The following is a 20,214-nucleotide window of genomic DNA, read 5'->3' as shown; positions in this document are numbered from 1 at the left end:
TAATCGATAAGCTGGCTGTCAAGAAGATAACCATCGATTATAGGATTAAGCAAAGAGTGAATGAACGCCTAAGGGGGGTCCTGTGCTCCTGTTGTCCTGTTACACATGACTGACTTGTGGCTTGGTAACAACTAGACTCGATTCAAGTCCCGTTCTCGTGTAAGAGGTCCTTAAAGGGAAGTACACGTTTGGTAATTACTCAAAACAAATATGAACTTAAAAACTGACTTAATAACGAGCATAGGGGAGCTGTTGGTAGTATAAAACATTGTGGGCAATGACTTTCATCATTTTTTCACAACTCCGATGACCAATTGAGCTCAACTTTTCACAGACTTGTTATTTTATGCTTATGATGGGATACGCCAAGTGCGGACACCGGTCTTTGACAGTTACCAAATGTGTACATTCCCTTTAAAGCATATCGCGCCAACTACAGTACTACTATAGCAAACAAGCCGTTACAACAGTGCGCGCTTGTCCCGCCGCTTGCGGAACAGGTTGGGGAATGCATGCACAAAACAATAGTTTTCTGGCGATGGCATGGCACGGGTTTGGGACTTGAGTCAAGTCTAGGTAACGACCTGCCACGCAGGCTTGATATCACTTTTTTGTATCCATTCAGAGCACAGCTTTAACTGTAGACGTAATAGGGTATGTTAACGACCTCATAGAGTAATTCCTAATGGACCATTGTCGTATGTATTGTTAAGCCATGCTTTAGATATTCATATTTGATATGTTTACGACGATCGCCACAAGTCATTATTGTGTGACGGTTGCTGAATTACAGGAGCACACCCGTGAAGAAACATTCCCTGTATCGAATACGTGTTGAATAATCAGAATGCAGTGCTATTAACGGAAGTTTGAAGGTAGGTTTGTTTTGATTATTGGATATCTCTACGAGTCATAGAACATTGTACATGGTATTTTTAATTGTTTGTTCATTGAGTTTCGCAACACCACAATTCTCCATTTCTTAACAATAATTGTTGTTATGGAAAAGTTTCCGTATGGCGCCAGCACTTTTTCACTCGATATGAAATAATTTAGTATCTAATTTACCTCAATGAGATATCACTTTTTGTAAAAATGAGTGAAAAAGTGGTGGCGCCATACGGAAAGTTATCCATTGTTATTAGTCATATCTTTGAATCTTTATAAAAACGTTGCACTTTCTAGGGTGATTATTCCCATTTTATTATTGTCTCAACTTGTACAAAAAACAACCACAGAATGTATAGAAGATGTATATGGTCAAGTCAACTCGTACCCAAGTCAACTCGTACCTAAGTCAACTTGTACCCGAGTCAACTCGTACCTGAGTCAACTCGTACCCAAGTCAACTCGCACCCAAATAAATGTTTACAATTTTTTTTTACTCGTCCTGATAAATATTGTAGTTTAATTTATTTATTTATATTGTTAATCATACATTTAGCTATTCATTGTTGCAATGATTTTGTTTTCTTGTTTTTTTTCATGTTGCAGTTTTTTTTTTACTTAGGCCCTATCGGTGGGGAAAATTAATCAGAGAACTTTTTTTTTAATTAGGCTTGTTAGAATGAATTTTTTGGTTTTTTTTATTCGGAAAAAGATAATAAGAATTTACGCAAAGTGTTTTGGTTGAAAAAAGTGAAACAGTATACTTGTTAAAATGTACTTGTTTGAATCGGAAAACGATAATCAGAACATAACGCAAATGAATGAATTGAATGAATTCTTACCATGAAATTTTCTTTTGGGAACACTTTAACAGGAAAAACACCAAGGTAAACATGAAGGGTTGCGTTTTATACATAGTATATTTTTTCATTGAAAATAATTGGTCTCATATGAACATGGAGGTCGAAATATTTATACCTCCTTGATACGAAGAACTAGTGTGCATCTGATCTGCTCAACGCCTTTCACGGCGACCCTTCAACACGGGAATTTAAAAGAAACCACAATGGATCTGAATGAATATCCTAGCGGAAAAAGGGCAGAAATGAGATGAACAAACATTATTAAAAACGAAATTCGTGAGATTATTATTAATAAAAGTGAGCTCCATATGATGGTAGAATATCATTTTTATTTCCTATCGCTTACAAAGTCATACCGCACGGAAATTCTCCGTTTCGGCATACAACGTACGTTGTACGGTACGAGTTGACTTGGGTACGAGTTGACCTGGGTACGAGTTGACCTAGGTACGAGTTGACTTTGGTACGAGTTGACTTGGGTACAATATTTTGGGTACGAGTTGACTTGGGTACGAGTTGACTTGGGTACGAGTTGACCTGTTTCGGTCTAGACTCGCTGAAAACCAATTAAGTTTAGGGGCATGGCTATAATCCTTGTTGCAAGCTGACACTCACTGAATAAAACAGTTAAAACAAAATGATTGTTGCAATTTCTTGTTTGCTATTCCGAATGGGGTTTATCAACTTTTGTACAGGAAGATCAAATTGGGTACGAACGGGTACGAATAAGTACGAAGTAACTTGGGGTACGAAGTGACTTGGGTACGAAGTGACTTGGGTACGAAGTGACCGACATTCAATTTAGCCAAGTTTAGACTAAAACAATTTTTTATTTCAAAGACTTTTTTTGTTATAGATCCAAATCTATAACTGAATGCTGAACCATATTACACCTGCGCAATCACAACCCGTACACAGACAAGCTAATAATTTGATTATTGTTATGTATCATAGACCTGGGCCGACCTTAAAACCTGCTAGTATAAGCAAAAACGTTTGCTTAACACAGGAAAGTATTGCCGGAAACAGGTTACCAGCCAAAATTGCGTTTTTTACATTGCTGTGACAGGTGGCCCACATAACTTTTGCTCAGCAAAGAAATGTGTCAATCAGCATGTTCTGCTTAATTAAACAGATTCATGAAATTGGGCCCAAATCAGAATGGGATAGGTTACCAGCAAATTTACAGGATCCACCAATTTTATACAAATATTGACTGCTTCGAGTGCTATGGTTAAAACTATGACTCCCGAGGTGATCCCCGGAGCGTTCTATTTTCCCGAGGCGAAGCCGAGGGAAAATAGAACGCTCCCGGGATCACCGAGGGAGTCATAGTTTTTAACCATTGCACGAGTAAAAGCAGTCAATATTTGTTTTATAACACCCCAAACATTTCTAAATACTGTACTATTATTATTAAGTTACAGACCTGAATGCTACAATCCACGGACGACGCGAATACAGATTGCAAACACTTTTACTTACTGTGTTGCATGTAGTGTGGTGCAATCCGAAATGGTTACAGACTATTAATTTATCATCCTCGTACACGCAACGGACGTCTGGGTACTGCACGCCGTGTGCTAGTCTGTCGGACTAGCGCACGGCGCCGTGTGCTAGTCTTCGGACTAGCGCATGGCAAACCGACGCACTATCACACGGCCGTCGTCTAGCAAAACTAAGAAATGTCATGTGACGCGCTCTAAACCAATGAGCAGGCAGAATACTTGCAAGGGGTGTTATAAAAAAGCAATATAACCCGTAGCCGGGGAGGGGGGGTATGTATAAAAAATGTATGTGCATCTTTAGCCACTAGCGCCTGCTATTTACGTCCCATTTGATGATTCACCAGAACCAGGCCAACCACCATAATTATATATAATCGAAGTTTTGGTTCATATACGATTCAGGGGTTTGTTATACAGATGGTTGCATAAAGGGGACATACCAATCAAACTCATATTGAGGGTAAAAATGTATTATGTTGTGTGCTTAGGCAACTTTCGTAGCTAGTTGCCTAGTTTGGCTGTAAATGCATGTTGAAGCGCCGTACGAAAACTGTCTTTTACCAAATAAACTCACGGGGTTGCAGCTGAAAGCCAAAGACGTAAGTCAGATTTATTTAGCACATTGCATTAAAACTGAATTATATTGCCGTGTTCGTTCATGAACCATTTAAGGGGTTGGGTACTTTTTGTGACACAAAACAAAAATTCCAAAGATTTACGTCATGACTAATAAGTAATACACAGTTTAAAAATAATGATGGTAGAAAGCTTCCCTTCGAATAAATAATTGCTGTTTTTCTTGTTTATTTTGTAAAACAATTTCACGGCAATTATGGTGAATTAGTTTTGGTGAATGGATTTACGCGACACCCCTGAAAACATTGCTCTGTAATTTTTACATTTTTCTCAAAAACTTAATAAAGCTGAAACTTCCACAGGTAAATGAAATAACATGCATCTTAATTCACAGTGAGTAGGAATTACTGTCATGGCCAAAAACTTGATCTACAAAAGGTACTCCTAGATCTAAATGAGGTTCGTTCCGCTATCGTGTCAACGAACGAGACGATAGCGGGAACCTCACAGTTCCAGTACTAAAGGATTATACAACGTGATACAACTAAATAAAAGCTATCAACACACTTGAAAGACACTGGAAACATTTGGTAATTGTCAATGATTAGTCTTTTCACTAATTGGTGTTTCTTAACTTATGCACAAAATAACAAACTTGTGAAAATTTGAACCCAATTGGTCGTCCAAGTTGCGAGATGATAATGGAAGAAAAACACCATTGTCACACGAAGTTGTGCGCTTTCAGATGCTTGATTTCGAGGACCTCAAATTCTAATTCTGAGGTCTCCAAATCAAATTCAAATATTTTTGTGGAAAAATTACTTCTTTCTCGAAAACTAAGTTACTTCAGAGGGAGCCGTTTCTCACAATGATTTATACTATCAACAGCTCTCCATTGAATGTTACTATTTAACAACTGTTTTGAGTAATTAACAATATTGTCCAATGCCTTTGAACACGCAGGGCCTTTTTTACCCACCACGCAGGGAGGGGTATAGGCCTTCATGACCATTGAGGAATGACACACAAAAGAGGTGTAAAGGCAGTATTTTTGTCCCGCAATCATTTTGTCTAAATAAACCCATGATTCATGAGTGAACACTCTCACTGGAAAACAAATCGCGTGTAAAACAGTGTTTCTATGGTAACGACCAACGCCGTGCAACGGGGTTCGTGACTTATTGTAGAGCGTCACTGTGTGTCCTTGTTGCATGCATTTCGGGGACAAATGGGCAATTTAGGCTCTCCGTGGGACCATGGTGCAGGACAGTGATTATTGTCAGCAACTATAGGACTAGAATGAAACTAACACAAAACGTGTCACAAACTACCAGAGTGGACCATTACAACAAACCTGTTCAGTGAAAAGGTGGTTGCTAAATAAAACCTGAATTGCTTTGTTGTCAGCCTGTTTGTTGTGCTGGGAATTGCATATACCGTTCTGGCACTTGCGAAGGTAAACTACCCCGTGAATTTTTGTGTGTGTAGCTAGTCTCCTTATAAACCTCCCTGCCCTGCCAAGTTCTTTCAAGAAAGTTTTAAGACGGATTTTGTACATGTTCCAACTGAGTTCCTCGTGAGTATAAACCGTTTTCCGTGTTTTATTTTCTTCTCCATGTTTAAAGTAGTACATTACATTGACACTGGAGTTAACTTCAGTTAACTTCTTTGTTCTCTTGTAAATTTTGATCCTCACCCTTTAACGGGCTAATTGTTTCTTGATTTTATTCCCATTAAAATGATTTTCGAAGATGTTTCAAAATTACGGAAATGTTACTATAGATAGTAGACTTGCGGGTATAAAAACTCTCTTTGGAAGACTAGTGTTGGCACCGAGGAGAGCCGGTGTGGTCACGACGTTTTGACCAGTATCGTCGTCAGAAAACCGATCACATTGCACAAGCATCAGTTACAAATTGATGGTTGTCTCTGTATCTGGGCCTACTAACTACACTCTGAAATCACTTTCAATTTTCATCACATCTCAAAGCATAAATTTTGTATTGTACATGTATAACCTAATGTCATGTGTGTGTTTGAATGCAACAAACCATTCGAGCATGTGGTTCAAAACGATGTTTATCATTAAACAAGTTCAAAAAGTGTACAACATTTGTGTTGAACACAGTTTTTACAGTGCGGGGTCATACAAACGGACACTACATCGGTAATAAACCGCCTGATTTCTGTTTCCCTATCACCACGAAGTACGTCAACAACAGTTTCCTCTCAAACAAACCGAGCCATATAGAGTGACTCGTCAACAATATTGCCACCCATAAAAACGTCTCAAATCCTGCCTTTCCAAAGCTTGCCATATTTTATTGAACGTCGTTCCTGTTGTCATAGCAACCACACTGCCCTAGAGTTGGATGTCGAGTTAAAGGTCATGACCCGTTGCTATTGACAAAACAAACACAATTTTATTTTTAGAATCCTTTATCGGGTGTACCCTACTACTTGTATACTCCCATGGCATGCTATGCAAAATGCTAAATATTTAAAAATACACGAAAAAATAAGTCTCAAAAAGGGTCAATATTCTTTGACTCCTGAACTTAATCCTCAGCTTAATTTAATATGGGGAGTCTCTGGGCCCGTCAAGTTATTCCTGTATGTAATTATTTTCCGAACCTCCGAGCATCAATTTTGAATGTCCTTAAAGGCAGTGGACACTATTGGTAATTACTCAAAATAAGTAATGAGTAATTGGGAGAGATTGATGGTATAAAACATTGTGAGAAAGGGGACCCTCTGAAGTGACGTAGTTTTCGAGAAAGAAGCTTTTTTCGCCGAATTTGATTTCGAGACCTCAAGTTTAGAATTTGAGGTCTCGGAATCAACCATCTAAAAGCACACAACTTCGTGTGACAAGGGTGTTTTGTCTTTCATTATTATCTCGTAACTCCGACGACCAATCGAGCTCAAATTTTGACAGGTTTGTTATTTTATGTATATGTTGAGATATACCAAGTGAGAAGACTGGTCTTTGACGATTACCAATAGTGTCCACTGTCTTTAACATATAGAACTTCGTTTTATGGCTCAGTGTCATCAGAAAGACATACACTTTGAAGTCAACACCCCGGGTCACAATTAAGCACTTTTTTATATATATTTTTTACACCATTTGGGGGGGGGGGGGGCTCTCAAATCTGTCTCATATAGAATATCTTGAGGGTTCGCGAACAATATTAATGAGCTCGACGCTCCGTTTCTCCTATTTAGTAGTGTGCACCCTTTCGAAGCGAATCCAGTGGTATAATGAGCGACCTACTAGTTACAGAAAGCGACTTTCCCATGTTGTTTGTCATGGACATCAAATTTGATACGGTCTTCTGAGAGAAATCATAACCTGGTATCCATAATATATTGAACGCACGGTAAGGATGCCCTCCGTTTTTACTCGTGTAACGTAATATTTCACAGTTGGATTCTCTGCAGCTATTCAGTTTGCAAATTGTATAGGCCCCAAACTGTTATCTCGTGTCTCTGTGGAGTTGTGACAAAAATATCATCGATTAGTTTTACACCAAAGTGACAATGCTCTGTAATCTGTTTGAAAACACATGTCTGCCACAGTCTGCTTTCTCAGAAAAGGCTACAATTGGAGAAAGAAACTGAAGATGTGCCGACTCCAAGAAGAGCCCATTAACAAGATTGTTATGGAAAGATTGCGGTAACACCATGTATTGACTCTAATGAGTTGGGGTGGTTCTGAAAGGATCCGTTGGTTTCAACTCGACGTTTCGATCAGTTGATCGTCTTCTGGAGAAAGCCCGAACTCATTAGAGATAGTCACTACATGGTGTTACTGAAAATCTTTCCATGTCGTATTTCCACCATGCAAAGTTTCAAATCCTACTTAACAAGATTGTTCTCAGCATTGAGAATGACCATATGTCCTCACAAACGTTTCGGACTAAAACTCCTTGCATTGCCGTGCTCAATACTCTATTATTTGTCAGAGCTTCCCAAACGCCAATTAGCTATATGCATATATGCACGTTGGGAAGAAAGGTGGGAAGAAAGGTTCAAGAATAGATGATTCTAGTCATCTCACAGGCTGGTGTTTATCCCACTATAGCTCCTCCGGCCGCAAATAATACCATCATGAGAACTGAATGAATTTATACACTTTATCCCCTACCCCATAACGTAACAATCGGAACAGTCGAAGGCTTAAAGAGTCTAAATGGATTATCCATTTTGCTATTCAATTGGCTCTCAATTAAACACGTTTACCAACTACATTCACTCTTATAGGCCTAATTAGTGTGTATATAGAACACACACAATAACCATCGACGAAGGAAAACATCCAGTAATTCTTCAGTTAAAAACAAACCTCCATACTCCGAACGCGTAATTGCAAACGAGTGAAAGTTTTGATTAACCAGAAGACATACATAATGTCCTTCTGATTAAAGCCCGGTTCATTATGCGATACAAATTTTGACTTCACAAAATTTTCAACTGATATTTTGCAACAATTGAACTGGTGTTTCATCCACTGCAAACATTCACTCGAAGGGCAGCGCGACATCAAAATTTGCTTCGCATTCGCAGGAAGTTGCACTGGGCGTTAGACCACCACCCCCCCTTTAATTACTCTACGAAAGGTCGTGAACATGCAGCGGCGCTCGGTCACCCGTTGATGTTCCGATCCGAGGCCAAGATCTTAGTTACTTGACATGGAGGAATGGATATTGATAATAATAGTGCATTTTTTAATAACATATCAATGCGGTTAATTACATTAGTGCCATGTCATGCATCTTCTGACCAAGACATTCAGCCATTCTTCCATTTCCTTCCTCCATGGTTCTTCGCAGCGCAAAGGATGTTATGAATTTGTCATGTTGTCCAAATGACTAACAGGAACATGTACTATTGAGTACAATGCACACTGGCATGTATAATGTTCCCTGCATGGCTAACAGACGCAGTCATTGTCCTATCATCACAAACAAGATCGATTCCAGTCAATCAATTCTTGGAAACGAAACACAATTTGAATACACAAGGTTTTTTTACAAATCAAGTTATAAGCCTTCGTTCTTCTTTTATGTAAAGTACAATATCAACGACAAGCAGCGCTAAACGCATTAGGTTCAATGTAATGCCATAAACAATAACTGTTTACAACCTAAGCGTGGTTGTCAAGGCCCGGTTTATTCGGGCATGATAATATACACGACCCTTTTGGGGAAACCTGTTTAGAAAACTAAATTTGGTTATCAATCGCCGGTTAAAGGGAAAGTACGTTTGGTTATTGTCAAAGACTAGTCTTCTCACTTGGTGTATCCCATCATAACCATAAAATAACCAGCCTGTGGAAATTTGGGCTCAATTGGTCATCGAAGTAGCGAGAAAATGATGAAAGAAAAAATACCCTTGTTAGACGAATTTGTGTGCCTTTCAGATAGGAATAAAAGACTTCTAGATAGAAGTCTTTTTGTTATTTTAGTGAGAAATTACCTCTTACTCAAAAACTACGTTACTTCAGAGGGAGTCGTTTACCACAAAGTTTTATATTACCAACAGCTCTCCAATGGTCATTACCAAGTCAGTTTTTAAGTTAATATTTGTTTTGAGTAATTACCAAACGTGTACCTTCCCTTTAAGCTGTATTTTATATTGGGTATGTCTTTACAGCCATAGTCACAGTTTACTGTGATATACATGTAGTAACCTTATGTTTACAACCCTTTGGCGTTGACGTTATGGTTCACTAGTTGTAAAATGGTAGCCTACATTTTGTCATCTAGGCCATGCATTGACTGGACATGTATTGCTATCAATTTCTTGCTTTCAATGTGAGGACTTTATTTGTTCCTCTAACTTAAAGGCAGTGGACACTATTGGTAATTACTCGAAATAATTATTGGCATCAAACCTTTCTTGGTAACGAGTAATGGGGGGAGGTTGGTAGTATAAAACATTGTGAGAAACGGCTCCCTCTGAAGTGGAGTAGTTTTCGAGAAAGAAGTAATTTTCCACGAATTTGATTTCGAGACCTCAAGTTTAGAACTTGAGGTCTCGAAATCAACCATCTAAACGCACACAACTTCGTGTGACAAGGGTGTTTTTTCTTTCATTATTATCTCGCAACTTCAACGACCATTTGAGCTCAAATTTTCACAGGTTGTTATTTCATGCATATGTTGACATACACCAAATAAGAAGACTGGTCTTTGACAATTACCAATAGTGTCCACTGTCTTTAAAGGCACTGGACACTATTAATTGGTAACTACTCGGAATAAAGGTCCTCACAAACTTACTTGGTAACGAGCAGTAGAGAGATGGTGATAGCATAAAACATTGTGAGAAACTGCTCTCTCTGAAGTAAGTATTAACGTAGATTTAGAAACGGGATAATTTCCCAGTTAAAAAATAGAATACCTTTTACCTGGAATAAAGAATTTGGTTTTACCCTTACACTGATGCGTACGAATATTCAGTATTTTCCCGAGTTTTGTTATCATAACTCACAGGCATATTACTCGGGTGTGATTTGAACCCACGACCTTTGCCAATCACGAGCAAACGTCTCACCAACTAGACCACCGAGATCGCCCGATGTAGCTAGCGGCACTTCGAACCATCTATTTTAACAGCGGTGAACGGAACAATTTAATTTGCATCAGGGGTAAAATTTGTCAATGTTTTGGCAAAATCGAAATCGAACTTATTTGACTTATTTCGTGTTCTTTTTCTTTTGTTTTCAGAAAGTGATCGTTATCCATCATAGATATATCTTCATGGGTTGACGAGTTTACAAGAGTTTATAGCAGCTTCTGAAGAGCTACACCTCAAACGTTTCTTAGAGTGGGATACAAAACACCATGGCGACCCTAAACGAAAAGAACTTGGAGCAATTTAATAAGCAGGACGGTAGTGTCAAGTCCCGTCGCCAGTCCGTTGTGTCACGTAAAAGCTCCATCAGCTTGTCTACGATAGGCGACGGTGGCGGCACTGGCCGTTGGCGGCGTCTGTCACGAGCCTACTCCAACTCTCTCGGTAACCCAAACTTCCGTGTGGCTACGGTCCGATCTTCGGATACCCCAGCTGCAGCCAGTAAACCACTGGTCCGGTTCGAAAACACTTTCAAAATGAACCCGGACACCGGAACCAAGTTCTCCCCCGGAGTAGTCGAAAAAGTTGCCCAGCAGGTCCTCGAAGCGAACCTGACGGACAAGACGCGCTATGAACCGCGGACTTGCTCCATCTTCACCCAGAGAATCGCCGAGGAAATTAAGATGAGAGTTAAGGAGTTGAAGATACCACGCTATAAGATAGCCACTCAGGTGTTCATTGGATCGGTGAGCGGCCAGTGCCAGCAGATGGTCAGCCGTGCTGTCTGGAACACTGATACCGACAACTTTGCCACTTGTACCTATCAGAACAGCTCCCTCTACGCCGTGGCACTGATCCACTGTACCTACTATGAGTAAACAAAAAGACGACTTCTTTCTGAAATAATTGAAATAACTTCCGAGAGGCAAATGTTGAATCTTCGTTCATAGAATCCATTCCCTGTTTCGTTTTGACGTAATTCAATAACGCGGGTTATTCTAGTCTCCAGCTCGTGTTCGATTCATAATATGATGAACAATCTGCCGGCAGAGGACGCAGTTCCCTGTTAATGGTTGAGGTCCGTAATATGACCAGTGAAATTTCGACTGGCACTCATTTTGGACAAAAACTTGCAGCGGAGACACTAGCCATGTCGAACTAGCCATGTCGAACTATCCCAGCCACCGTTTGACGCCCATACAAGCACACTTCTGACTGCAGTGAGACTTCTTGTTATAACCAAATTATGCACATATCTATGCAAATTACATATGTTTGTTAATATTGGTGTGAGAACATTAAAAATTGATCTCAGTCTTTAAGGTTATGAATTCTTTTGTATAAACACTATCAGTTTCTCATTATACCTAGCTTGTATAAAAAATGAACTCTACGCACAAAAAAATTCATGCATAAAAAACTTTTCTCTGTGCTCCATATTATTTATGCTCCATGATGCAACTAAAATGGTCTACGTTGCATTTCTGAATTTGAGCTCCAATAGTCATACTGTATAATACAGAGAAGCTACTTGTAGTTGTACTTTTATTGTATATAGCCTTCTCTACAGTAGACAGGCAGAATCGACACTGATATTCTTATAGTCTTTAAAATTAGCTGTGGTTTAAACGAAGACAAATTTATTAATGTTAGAGCGGAATTGAACCCATGACCACTTGAATAGAGTGTCATGCGCTCTTCCAACCGAGGTAATCCCTAACGTTCGGGGTCTCCCTACAATGTCAATATCTTTGTTAAATGGTGCCAGTCAGAAGCTATTCAACTTGTAACTGCCGTGTATAGACCGTACTGAATAACCCCTGTTTTGCTATGAAAGTCGCCATCTTGTAGGGCAAACCGTACGCAGTTCCGAAACCGTGCATCAATGAAGCACGCAACATTCCCAGTTTGATTTCTACGGCACATGCACGTACACACCCACGCTCATAGACGCCATGTTGAAGGGCAGATATTTTAACGGGTGACGTCATATTCAATATACGGTCTATAGCCAGGGATCATTCCCAAGTTCACAATACAACTAAGTTGTATAGGAAGTGGCAGCAGAGGGATCCCCTATGGGATTCGACCGTTTGTTTTCAAACATCAAGTAAATAAACCACAAGGGAAACTGACAGTCTCAACTCCTACAGCTGATTTCACAAGACACTTTTGTATTATTAGTTGATCTTTTAAATTAAGCTTTATGATGATCACAATATAGGAGGGTGACCAGCTACTGCACATATGCTTCCATATACATGTACAGTCTTTTGAGTAACAAGCATAAAATGGTAATGTTGGCCACAATACTGTCTTTGAATTGCAGTAAGGCAATTATTGGTAATTTTTCAAAACAGCGGTATGTAAAAAAAAAAGAGTCAAAAAGTTTTTAAATGCCACGCATGACAGCATAGTAAAATATAATATTACTTTATTTTTAAACCTTGATTTAAAGCAAATGTACAAATTAAAAAAGTTACATTTAAATATTCTTCTATAAACTCTACAATTTACTGTGGTTGAATGGTGATTTAAACCAGGTGAATGATTTTTTTTAACCATTGGAGATAAGAACGCAGTAAATATACAAAGGTCTCCAGAGGTTAAAGAGTTAAGATTATCTTGAGTTAGGACAAGTTACTCGTCCAACTTAGGACTAACCCTAAGTTTTTCATAACTCTTAGGACTAGTCCTAAGTTTTTCATAACTCTTAGGACTAGTCCTAAGTTAGTACTATCTTTGTGAAATCCATCACAGGCACTATGCATAATAACCACCATAATGTTCATCAAAAATCAATTAATAACTAAGATATCAAGATAAACAATAAATGTGGTACACAAATTACCAAAATTACAATAAGATAATGTTTAGTACTGTTTTTATTATTTTGCATTAAAATTAATAAACTGTAATTTTTTTCTTAGAACAACTTGTTAGAAAAGGTTTGTTTTTCTTTATTGTGGCATACAATTATAATTCGTGGTCATGATAGCAATGTTTTAACATGTACAAGTACTATAATTCATTAGTCCCAAACGTAAAATATATTAGGGTGATTGTTTCCCATTCAAAAATAACAAATACTTTTTTCTCCAAGCTTCACTGCGATTAAATTGATATTTGATAAAAACAAGATTTATGTACATTGGTACATACAATTTTCAAATAACATTTAAAACCATTTTCTATAGGCATTCTTGAGTTGCACAAAAATGGCAACAAAAACGGCACAAATTTTGCCTCAATTTTTTTGTACACCCTTTGCTTTGAAGAAAATCAAGTACTTCCGATTTGTTTGTATTTGGTTTTCACAATAATCATTGTGTTTGACACATTTTTACCCCTGTCACTGGGCCATACATGACATTCCTGAAAACGGTCTCAGCTCTCTGTGGAGTACATGTATACAGCCTGTGCTGCCAAAGCGCACCAAGCTAACCACAAGAACCATCTCTGCCCTCACAGGTACTCACAAATACCCAGGATAATCCTGGGTTAGAGTCCCAGTCGTGACACTTGTGTCCTTTAAAAGGACGACACTTAGCCATTGCTTCGTCCTTTAAATGGGACGTAAAACCGTTGGTCCTGTCTGTTGTGTAACGCACGTAAATGAACCCAGTGCACTCATGGAAGAGAGAAAGGGTTTGCCCCAGTGTTCCTGGCTGGATTGGCAGCATATTGCGCCACAGCACCTTGTCAACCAGTACATGTACATGGTGCTAAGGATTAGGTCTCATAATTCAAAACTTCGTCCCCCTCAGGTTGCAGGAAATACTTGGCACTTTGTATACTTTGGAAAAAGGCGCATACAAATACGATTATTATTATTATTATTATTATTTTTATGAAGAGAAGCAATTACAGTTAAGTGTCTTGCTCAAGGACACAAGTGTCATGATTGGGATTCGAACCCACACCCTGATGACTCGGCAACCTGAACTCACGACACGCCAAGTCAAGAGTTATATACAAAGTATTAGGGAGGTCAGCTGACAGAGATGTTTGATCCAGTACTGACTCACCTATACAAAGTTTGTTTCTCAGGTCTTCCGCCCTTCAGTCATGTCTCTCTTTCTTACTTGAAGTTTAAATTTCCACTTCTCGTTCTTTCATTTGGGTTTGATCAACTGTGCTGGCTGGCTCTTGTGCATCTCTGAAATATTTAAGGTACAATATCAGAAGACTGACTGAGAGTGGTCTTGCTATGGGAAATGTTTCAAGATATCTTGAAACATCTTATACATTATTATTATTATTATTATTAATATTATTATTAAGAATAAACGTTAAGTAATAGTAAACTTGCAGGTACAACCATAATTCTCTTTTGAGGGAGTACAGTATTGGTTCTGAAAAGGTTTGGTCTTGACATTTCCAACAGTATATACTCTGCTCGTTTTCTCCTGAGAGGGCAAGTCCATTTTCATTTAACAAAGGGCAATTGCCCCGGAAAATCTATGGAAAACTTTTGAAGGGGCACCAAGGCCAAGACCAGGGGCAACAGATTCCATACCTGCTACATACCTTTTCTTTTTTAAAAAGAACAGAAATGCAAATCCAGAAACAGCAACGAGTAGAATAACTACAATGACTACAGCTGCGATGATGCCCACTTTATTGTCACCTGCCATCGGAGGTGGGTCAGTTATGTCAGGTCCAATAGTAGCTGGTGGTTTGGGGCCATACCTTCGCACTAAAATATTTAAATGAGAAAATAGGATAACCTGTTGCAAACTGCTCACCGACTAAAAGGACCTGTGTTATAATTCCAAAAAATAGTCAATGGCCTTGTTGGCGTGACGTGACAAATAAGCAGATTACAAATGAGTTTTTACAAAGATTTAAAACATTGTAGAGAAAAAGCCTGGCGAATATGCACAGGAAGATTTTTCCAAAGCAACGGTCGATGTAAGAAAATGAAAAAAATTGTAGTCTTACAGGGAATATGACATAAAACATACAATTTTGGTTATTATGACAAGGTCACTGGGACTGGCAAAACTACCTCTCTATAACAGGAATATCATTATAAGAGGACAGCAAAACAAATAAATACAATGCAGAAATGAGACTCAGGACTTTAGAATGTACTCTTTATAAGCAGAACCCCTTTATAACAGGAATGTTGTTAAACAGGAACATTGTTATCAGAGGACAGCAAAACAAAGAAAAACAAAGCAGAAATGAGATTCAGGACTTCAGAATGTACTCTTTACTCGCAGAACTCTTATAACAAGAGCCAATTGTCATAGGAAATGACAGCACCTTGACAGCAAGGAGTATAACAATGTTTTACAACGTTTTGAAGACAAAAATTATTAAAATTTGTTGAGTATTACTACCTTCGGCTACTAGTGGTTCACTCCAACTTACAATTGAGGCCTATAAAACAAAACAAAATAATCACACAATGAAAATTATACAAAATAACTACAGAAAAGATCTCTGAACTGGTGGAAGAACCTAATCAAAAGCTGTCAAGTAAATTATATATATTTTATTATTACTGTTATGGTTTATTATAAACGTTGCTCATTGCAGCCTGAATTACAAATATGTTTACATAAAAATTAAAAAGGAAAACAAACATTTTAAATTTGTTGTAAGTAAACAGGTTAAAAAATTAGAGCCATCTGCGGCTGAAAGAGGGAGTCGGACTGTTACCATAAGGAGGGCAGTTTTACATAAAATTTCATAAGATGAGAACTTTTGGATTTGACAAACCTTTCATTAAATTTATTTGCATCGAGTGATTTTAATGCAAATTAGCAATATAAATAACAAGAATTAACAGAGGCATAAACAAGTTACCAAACAATAAAAATGAGCAAAGGATTTAAGGGTTTGGGCACTTTTTGTAACACAAAACACAATGTCCACAGATTTACATTTTGAAGAATAATTATGATGGTAAAGAGCTTCCCTTAAACCATTAGTTGCTAAGGTGCTGTAGTTTTTGAGAAATTGGTAAAACAATGTCACAAAAATAATTTTCATCTAATTTTTGGCATGTTAAACCATTTACCAGATTTTGTAAACACATGCTAAAATAATTTGTGTGCAATGTTTTACTCATTTCTGAAAAAATAAAGGACTTCAGCAAGTAATATTTTAAGGGAAGCCTTCTACCATCATTATCTTCAAACCGTGTAAGTTGAATGTAAATCTGTGGACTTTGTGTACTACAAAAAATACCCAAACCCTTTAAGGGAAGGTTAATTATAGCCAATCAAAGGTACAATACAGTGGAGAAGTGCTTCATGATGAATGGATAAACTTACCGTATCTGTTTTACTTGCTGATCCAGTTCTAATACTGTACGTCGTCCCCGTGACAAGTGGGGCGTTGAGGTAGCCTCCATACATCACACCGTCTCCGACAACAAAACTATTTGTCTTTTCTCCTTTGACAATCTCAGCAGCTATGTAGGCATTTGGGTTCTCATTATAGGTACCGAATACCTCACCATCTATGTCTACTGCTGCTCTTTTATTGGATGTCTTTTTCACAGCTATGAGGTAGGATCTAGACCAGTAATAAAAAACAATAATATTTAAAGATGCTATGTCAGATTTTTGGCCCCAAACATTAAAAAACAGATTTCAAAGAGTATCACCCGCTCTAATGAAAAAAAGTTTAACTTTTACTTTTAATGGACAAGACCATGACAAAAATTTAAGACGTTTCTTATAAAACACATATGAATTGGTCACGTGATATATTGTTGGGATCCCGACTCAAACTAATTTTGAGCACTTTATTTCACTGCTACTAATAATTGGCGGACTTTTTCGAGCAATGGCTCAAACGAAAGCTTGTAACTTTCTCGACCCTCGTCAAAATTTTGGGATCAAATTGGCCAAAAATCTGACATAGCATCTTTAATTCTTATATAGCGCATCACATCATAAAATAATCTCAATGCACTTTACATAATTATTACAAAAACAACGATAGATTAAAATACATTGAAAGCAGGTTAAAAACATTGGTACATCATGTAGCCCCAAAAATACACAATAATAACATGCATCAAGACTCAGTTAAATTAGAGAGATCACAAAACAAAACAATATTACATAAAGTACCTAAATATGCCGCCGATTTTTATATACCGCTGAGTATACAGTGCTAACACACATTGGTGTATTAAAACTAAACTGATTATTATCATCATAAGTATTAATATTATTATTATACTTACGTCACATAGGTGTCATCCTCGTCATTGGGCAACGAGATAGCGACAGTGGTTGCAGTTGAGGTTGATGCATCTACAGTAGGTGGGGCTGGTTTAGGAATATCTACAAGCAAATAAAATCAAATCAAATCAAATCAAATCTAATAAAATTAAATCAAATCACAAATCAAATAAAATCGGATCAAATAAAATCAAATCATGAAATCAATCAAACCAAATCTAATCAAGTCAAATCACATCCCATCAAATCAAATCATGTCATGTCAAATCAAATCAAGTCAGATCAAATCAAATCATGAATCATAAACCATACACCATAAATCAAACCAAATCAAAATCAAGTCAAAATCAAAATCAGTCAATAAATAATTAGGCGAGTTGGCATCATACTGTGCAAGTGACCAATTAATCTTCTTTCTCTCTGAAGCTAAGTTTCCTCTATTAAAATATCTCAGCTTAATATCCCATTACTTCATTTGTCCAACATCCATGTTATCGTACCTTGGTTATTCCCATGGTGGTACTACTAAATGTTTGTCTGTCCATAGGTGAGGGAAGTTAAGCATCTCGCTTAACCTTCACCTAAATGTTGTCATTAAATTGCTGCTTATTATTGAAACATTGCGTACTTCATACCTCATACTATATTGCTTTTGTAGTTTCAAAATAAATTTGCATTTTTGTATTGAATGACAGCATTGAAACCAATGTTACTGAATTACTGAAATGACTTTTTATATTTCTCACCTGTTTTGGGTTTTGTAAATGCTTCAACTGAGGCGTCCTCCCCTGTTCCAACCGCAGTCCGAGCTGTCAGTAGGACTTGATACTTTGTACCGGGTTCCAGTTGGGTAAAGATGTTTGAGAGTACAGAGGGTCCAAGCAAGGGGGAACCCGCCCAAGAAGATGGTGATGTGAAGAAAGGGTTGTAAGGTTTCTCTATAGCCCTATAATAAACCTGGAAGAAAGGAGTCAAGAATTATATAACACGGCGACACAGGCCCATAACCAGGAATTATTATAATTTTTGTATTACTTTTTCTTTTTTTGGGGGTGGGGGGGGGGGGCGAACAAATGTGGATTTTGTTTTTTTTTGGGGGGGGGGAGGGGAGGGGTGGGCGTGGGTTTTTTGAGGGGGCGGACCCACCGTCCCCTGGTTACGGGCCTGCGGCGACACAAGCTGTTGCCAAACTGCTTATCCAAAAGAACCTATAGATGGTATAAATAAAAAAATAGTTCATTACTCGTGATGTTTCGACCCTAAGCATTTCTTCTCTGCAAATGGTTCAACAAAAATAAAACTACAATAAAATATAGATGTTTAGATTCTCAGTGTTTCTGTTCATTTTGTATTTTCAATCCAGTTTGAGTATAAACTAGGTCCTATACATTATACGTTTTACTTTCATACAAACCTCGTAGGCAGTGATAATTCCATTGGGTTCAATAGGTACTTCCCACGTGACGGTCATTGTCGTCTCTCCTATTTCACTTATGGTTACATTTGATGGTGGCCCTGGCCCTTTGAAAAAGAAAAGGTAAGAACAAGTGTTCAAATCCAAAACCCCTGATGTATATTTATGTTAAAGGCAATGGACATTCTAGTTACTAAAACAATGATAAAAAACTTACTTTGTAACAAGTAATGGAGAGCTGCTGATAATATAAAACATTGTGAGAAACAGCTCGTTCTGAAGTAACGTAGTTTTTGAGAAAGAGGTAATTTCTCAACATATTAAAAAACTTCAGCCCTGAAGCCTTTTGTCATCTGAAAGAACACACAATTGTGCAACAAGAATGTCTTTTCTTTCATTATTCTTCTGCAACTTCGATGACTAATTGAGTCCAAATTATCAAAGATTTGTTATTTTATGCATAGGCCTATATTGAGACACACCAAGTGAGAATACTTGTCTTTGACAATTACCAATGCCTTTGAAACATGAAATTTATTTCAGAATATAAACTATAAAAACAAAACAATTTCAGTTATGTCTTTTTCAGGTTTTTTTTTTCACAGTAATATTTCTCATATAAAAGGAAAGGAACAAAATTAAAAAAATTCTTAGGTACAAATTACTTATAATCTTTATAAAGTACTTGTATGTCTGTATGATTGTTGCATATTTTAGCTGAATAAAATAATAATAGTAATAGTTCTCTTACTATCTTCTAATGTGGTAGCTTCAATTGGTTCGCTGTATGGACCATCACCAGCGTTGGTTCGTAGCTTCACTTGTAGAGAATACCGTGTGTTAGGTACCAGACCGTCGAAGACTTGACGAGAGTTCTCACCCTCTATCACAGTAGATGGGTTACCAGGATTCAAAAGGTCAGTCAAGTTGTAGGTAAAACCGAGAATGCGACTAGACCTTCCTCCAGCAGTGCATGGTGGGTAGCCGCAAGAGAATGAAAGTTCTCTCCGAAAGATTTGACCAACTTCCAACCTATCCGGTGCTGCTGTTGGAGCTATTTAAAAGGGAAAAAAAACAGCTGTTCAGACAAAACAAAATTCCGGACATGAAATAATCACCCTTTTCAGGGCTCAGATTCTATACACTGGACTGCAGGGGCCCGTAAACTTACACAT

General features: G+C 37.8%; 2 protein-coding genes across 4 annotated transcripts in view; one reads left to right on the top strand and one right to left on the bottom strand.

Annotated features, from left to right (window-relative positions):
* The first annotated feature begins 514 nt into the window (after positions 1-514).
* On the top strand, positions 515-13,261 carry LOC139946274 (dynein light chain Tctex-type 5-B-like). Of its 3 annotated transcripts, none has more exons than XM_071943896.1 (2): positions 515-875; positions 10,570-13,261. In XM_071943896.1, exon 2 carries the CDS (start codon positions 10,687-10,689, stop codon positions 11,293-11,295), a length of 609 nt encoding a protein of 202 aa, XP_071799997.1. In that variant the 5' UTR covers positions 515-875; positions 10,570-10,686; the 3' UTR covers positions 11,296-13,261. The 3 variants fall into 3 exon arrangements, with proteins under 3 accessions (XP_071799997.1, XP_071799998.1, XP_071799996.1); XM_071943897.1 differs by lacking the exon at positions 515-875 and adding an exon at positions 5,011-5,291; XM_071943895.1 differs by lacking the exon at positions 515-875 and adding an exon at positions 5,011-5,411.
* Positions 13,262-13,453: 192 nt separating this feature from the next.
* Positions 13,454-20,214, bottom strand: part of LOC139946299 (receptor-type tyrosine-protein phosphatase F-like) — a 23,315-nt gene continuing 16,554 nt past the window's right edge. The window contains exons 13-20 of the mRNA XM_071943922.1: positions 19,791-20,093; positions 19,040-19,146; positions 18,372-18,582; positions 17,628-17,727; positions 16,705-16,948; positions 15,766-15,805; positions 14,948-15,116; positions 13,454-14,576 (exon numbers count right to left, since the gene is read on the bottom strand). Coding sequence (XP_071800023.1) covers positions 14,510-14,576; positions 14,948-15,116; positions 15,766-15,805; positions 16,705-16,948; positions 17,628-17,727; positions 18,372-18,582; positions 19,040-19,146; positions 19,791-20,093 — 1,241 coding nt within the window. The 3' untranslated portion in view covers positions 13,454-14,509. The remainder of the gene's footprint in view (positions 14,577-14,947; positions 15,117-15,765; positions 15,806-16,704; positions 16,949-17,627; positions 17,728-18,371; positions 18,583-19,039; positions 19,147-19,790; positions 20,094-20,214) is intronic.

Source organism: Asterias amurensis, chromosome 13 (genome assembly GCF_032118995.1).
Source record: "Asterias amurensis chromosome 13, ASM3211899v1".
In the NCBI taxonomy this organism is placed as follows: Eukaryota; Metazoa; Echinodermata; class Asteroidea; order Forcipulatida; family Asteriidae; genus Asterias; species Asterias amurensis.
The sequence above is the reverse complement of the archived record's forward strand: the minus strand, read 5'-3'. Positions and strand labels throughout refer to the sequence as shown.

What these genes read in the sequence shown, in the direction of transcription:
- LOC139946274 (XM_071943896.1), top strand. Translation starts at nt 10,687, where the DNA reads ATGGCGACCCTAAACGAAAAGAACTTGGAGCAATTTAATAAGCAGGAC.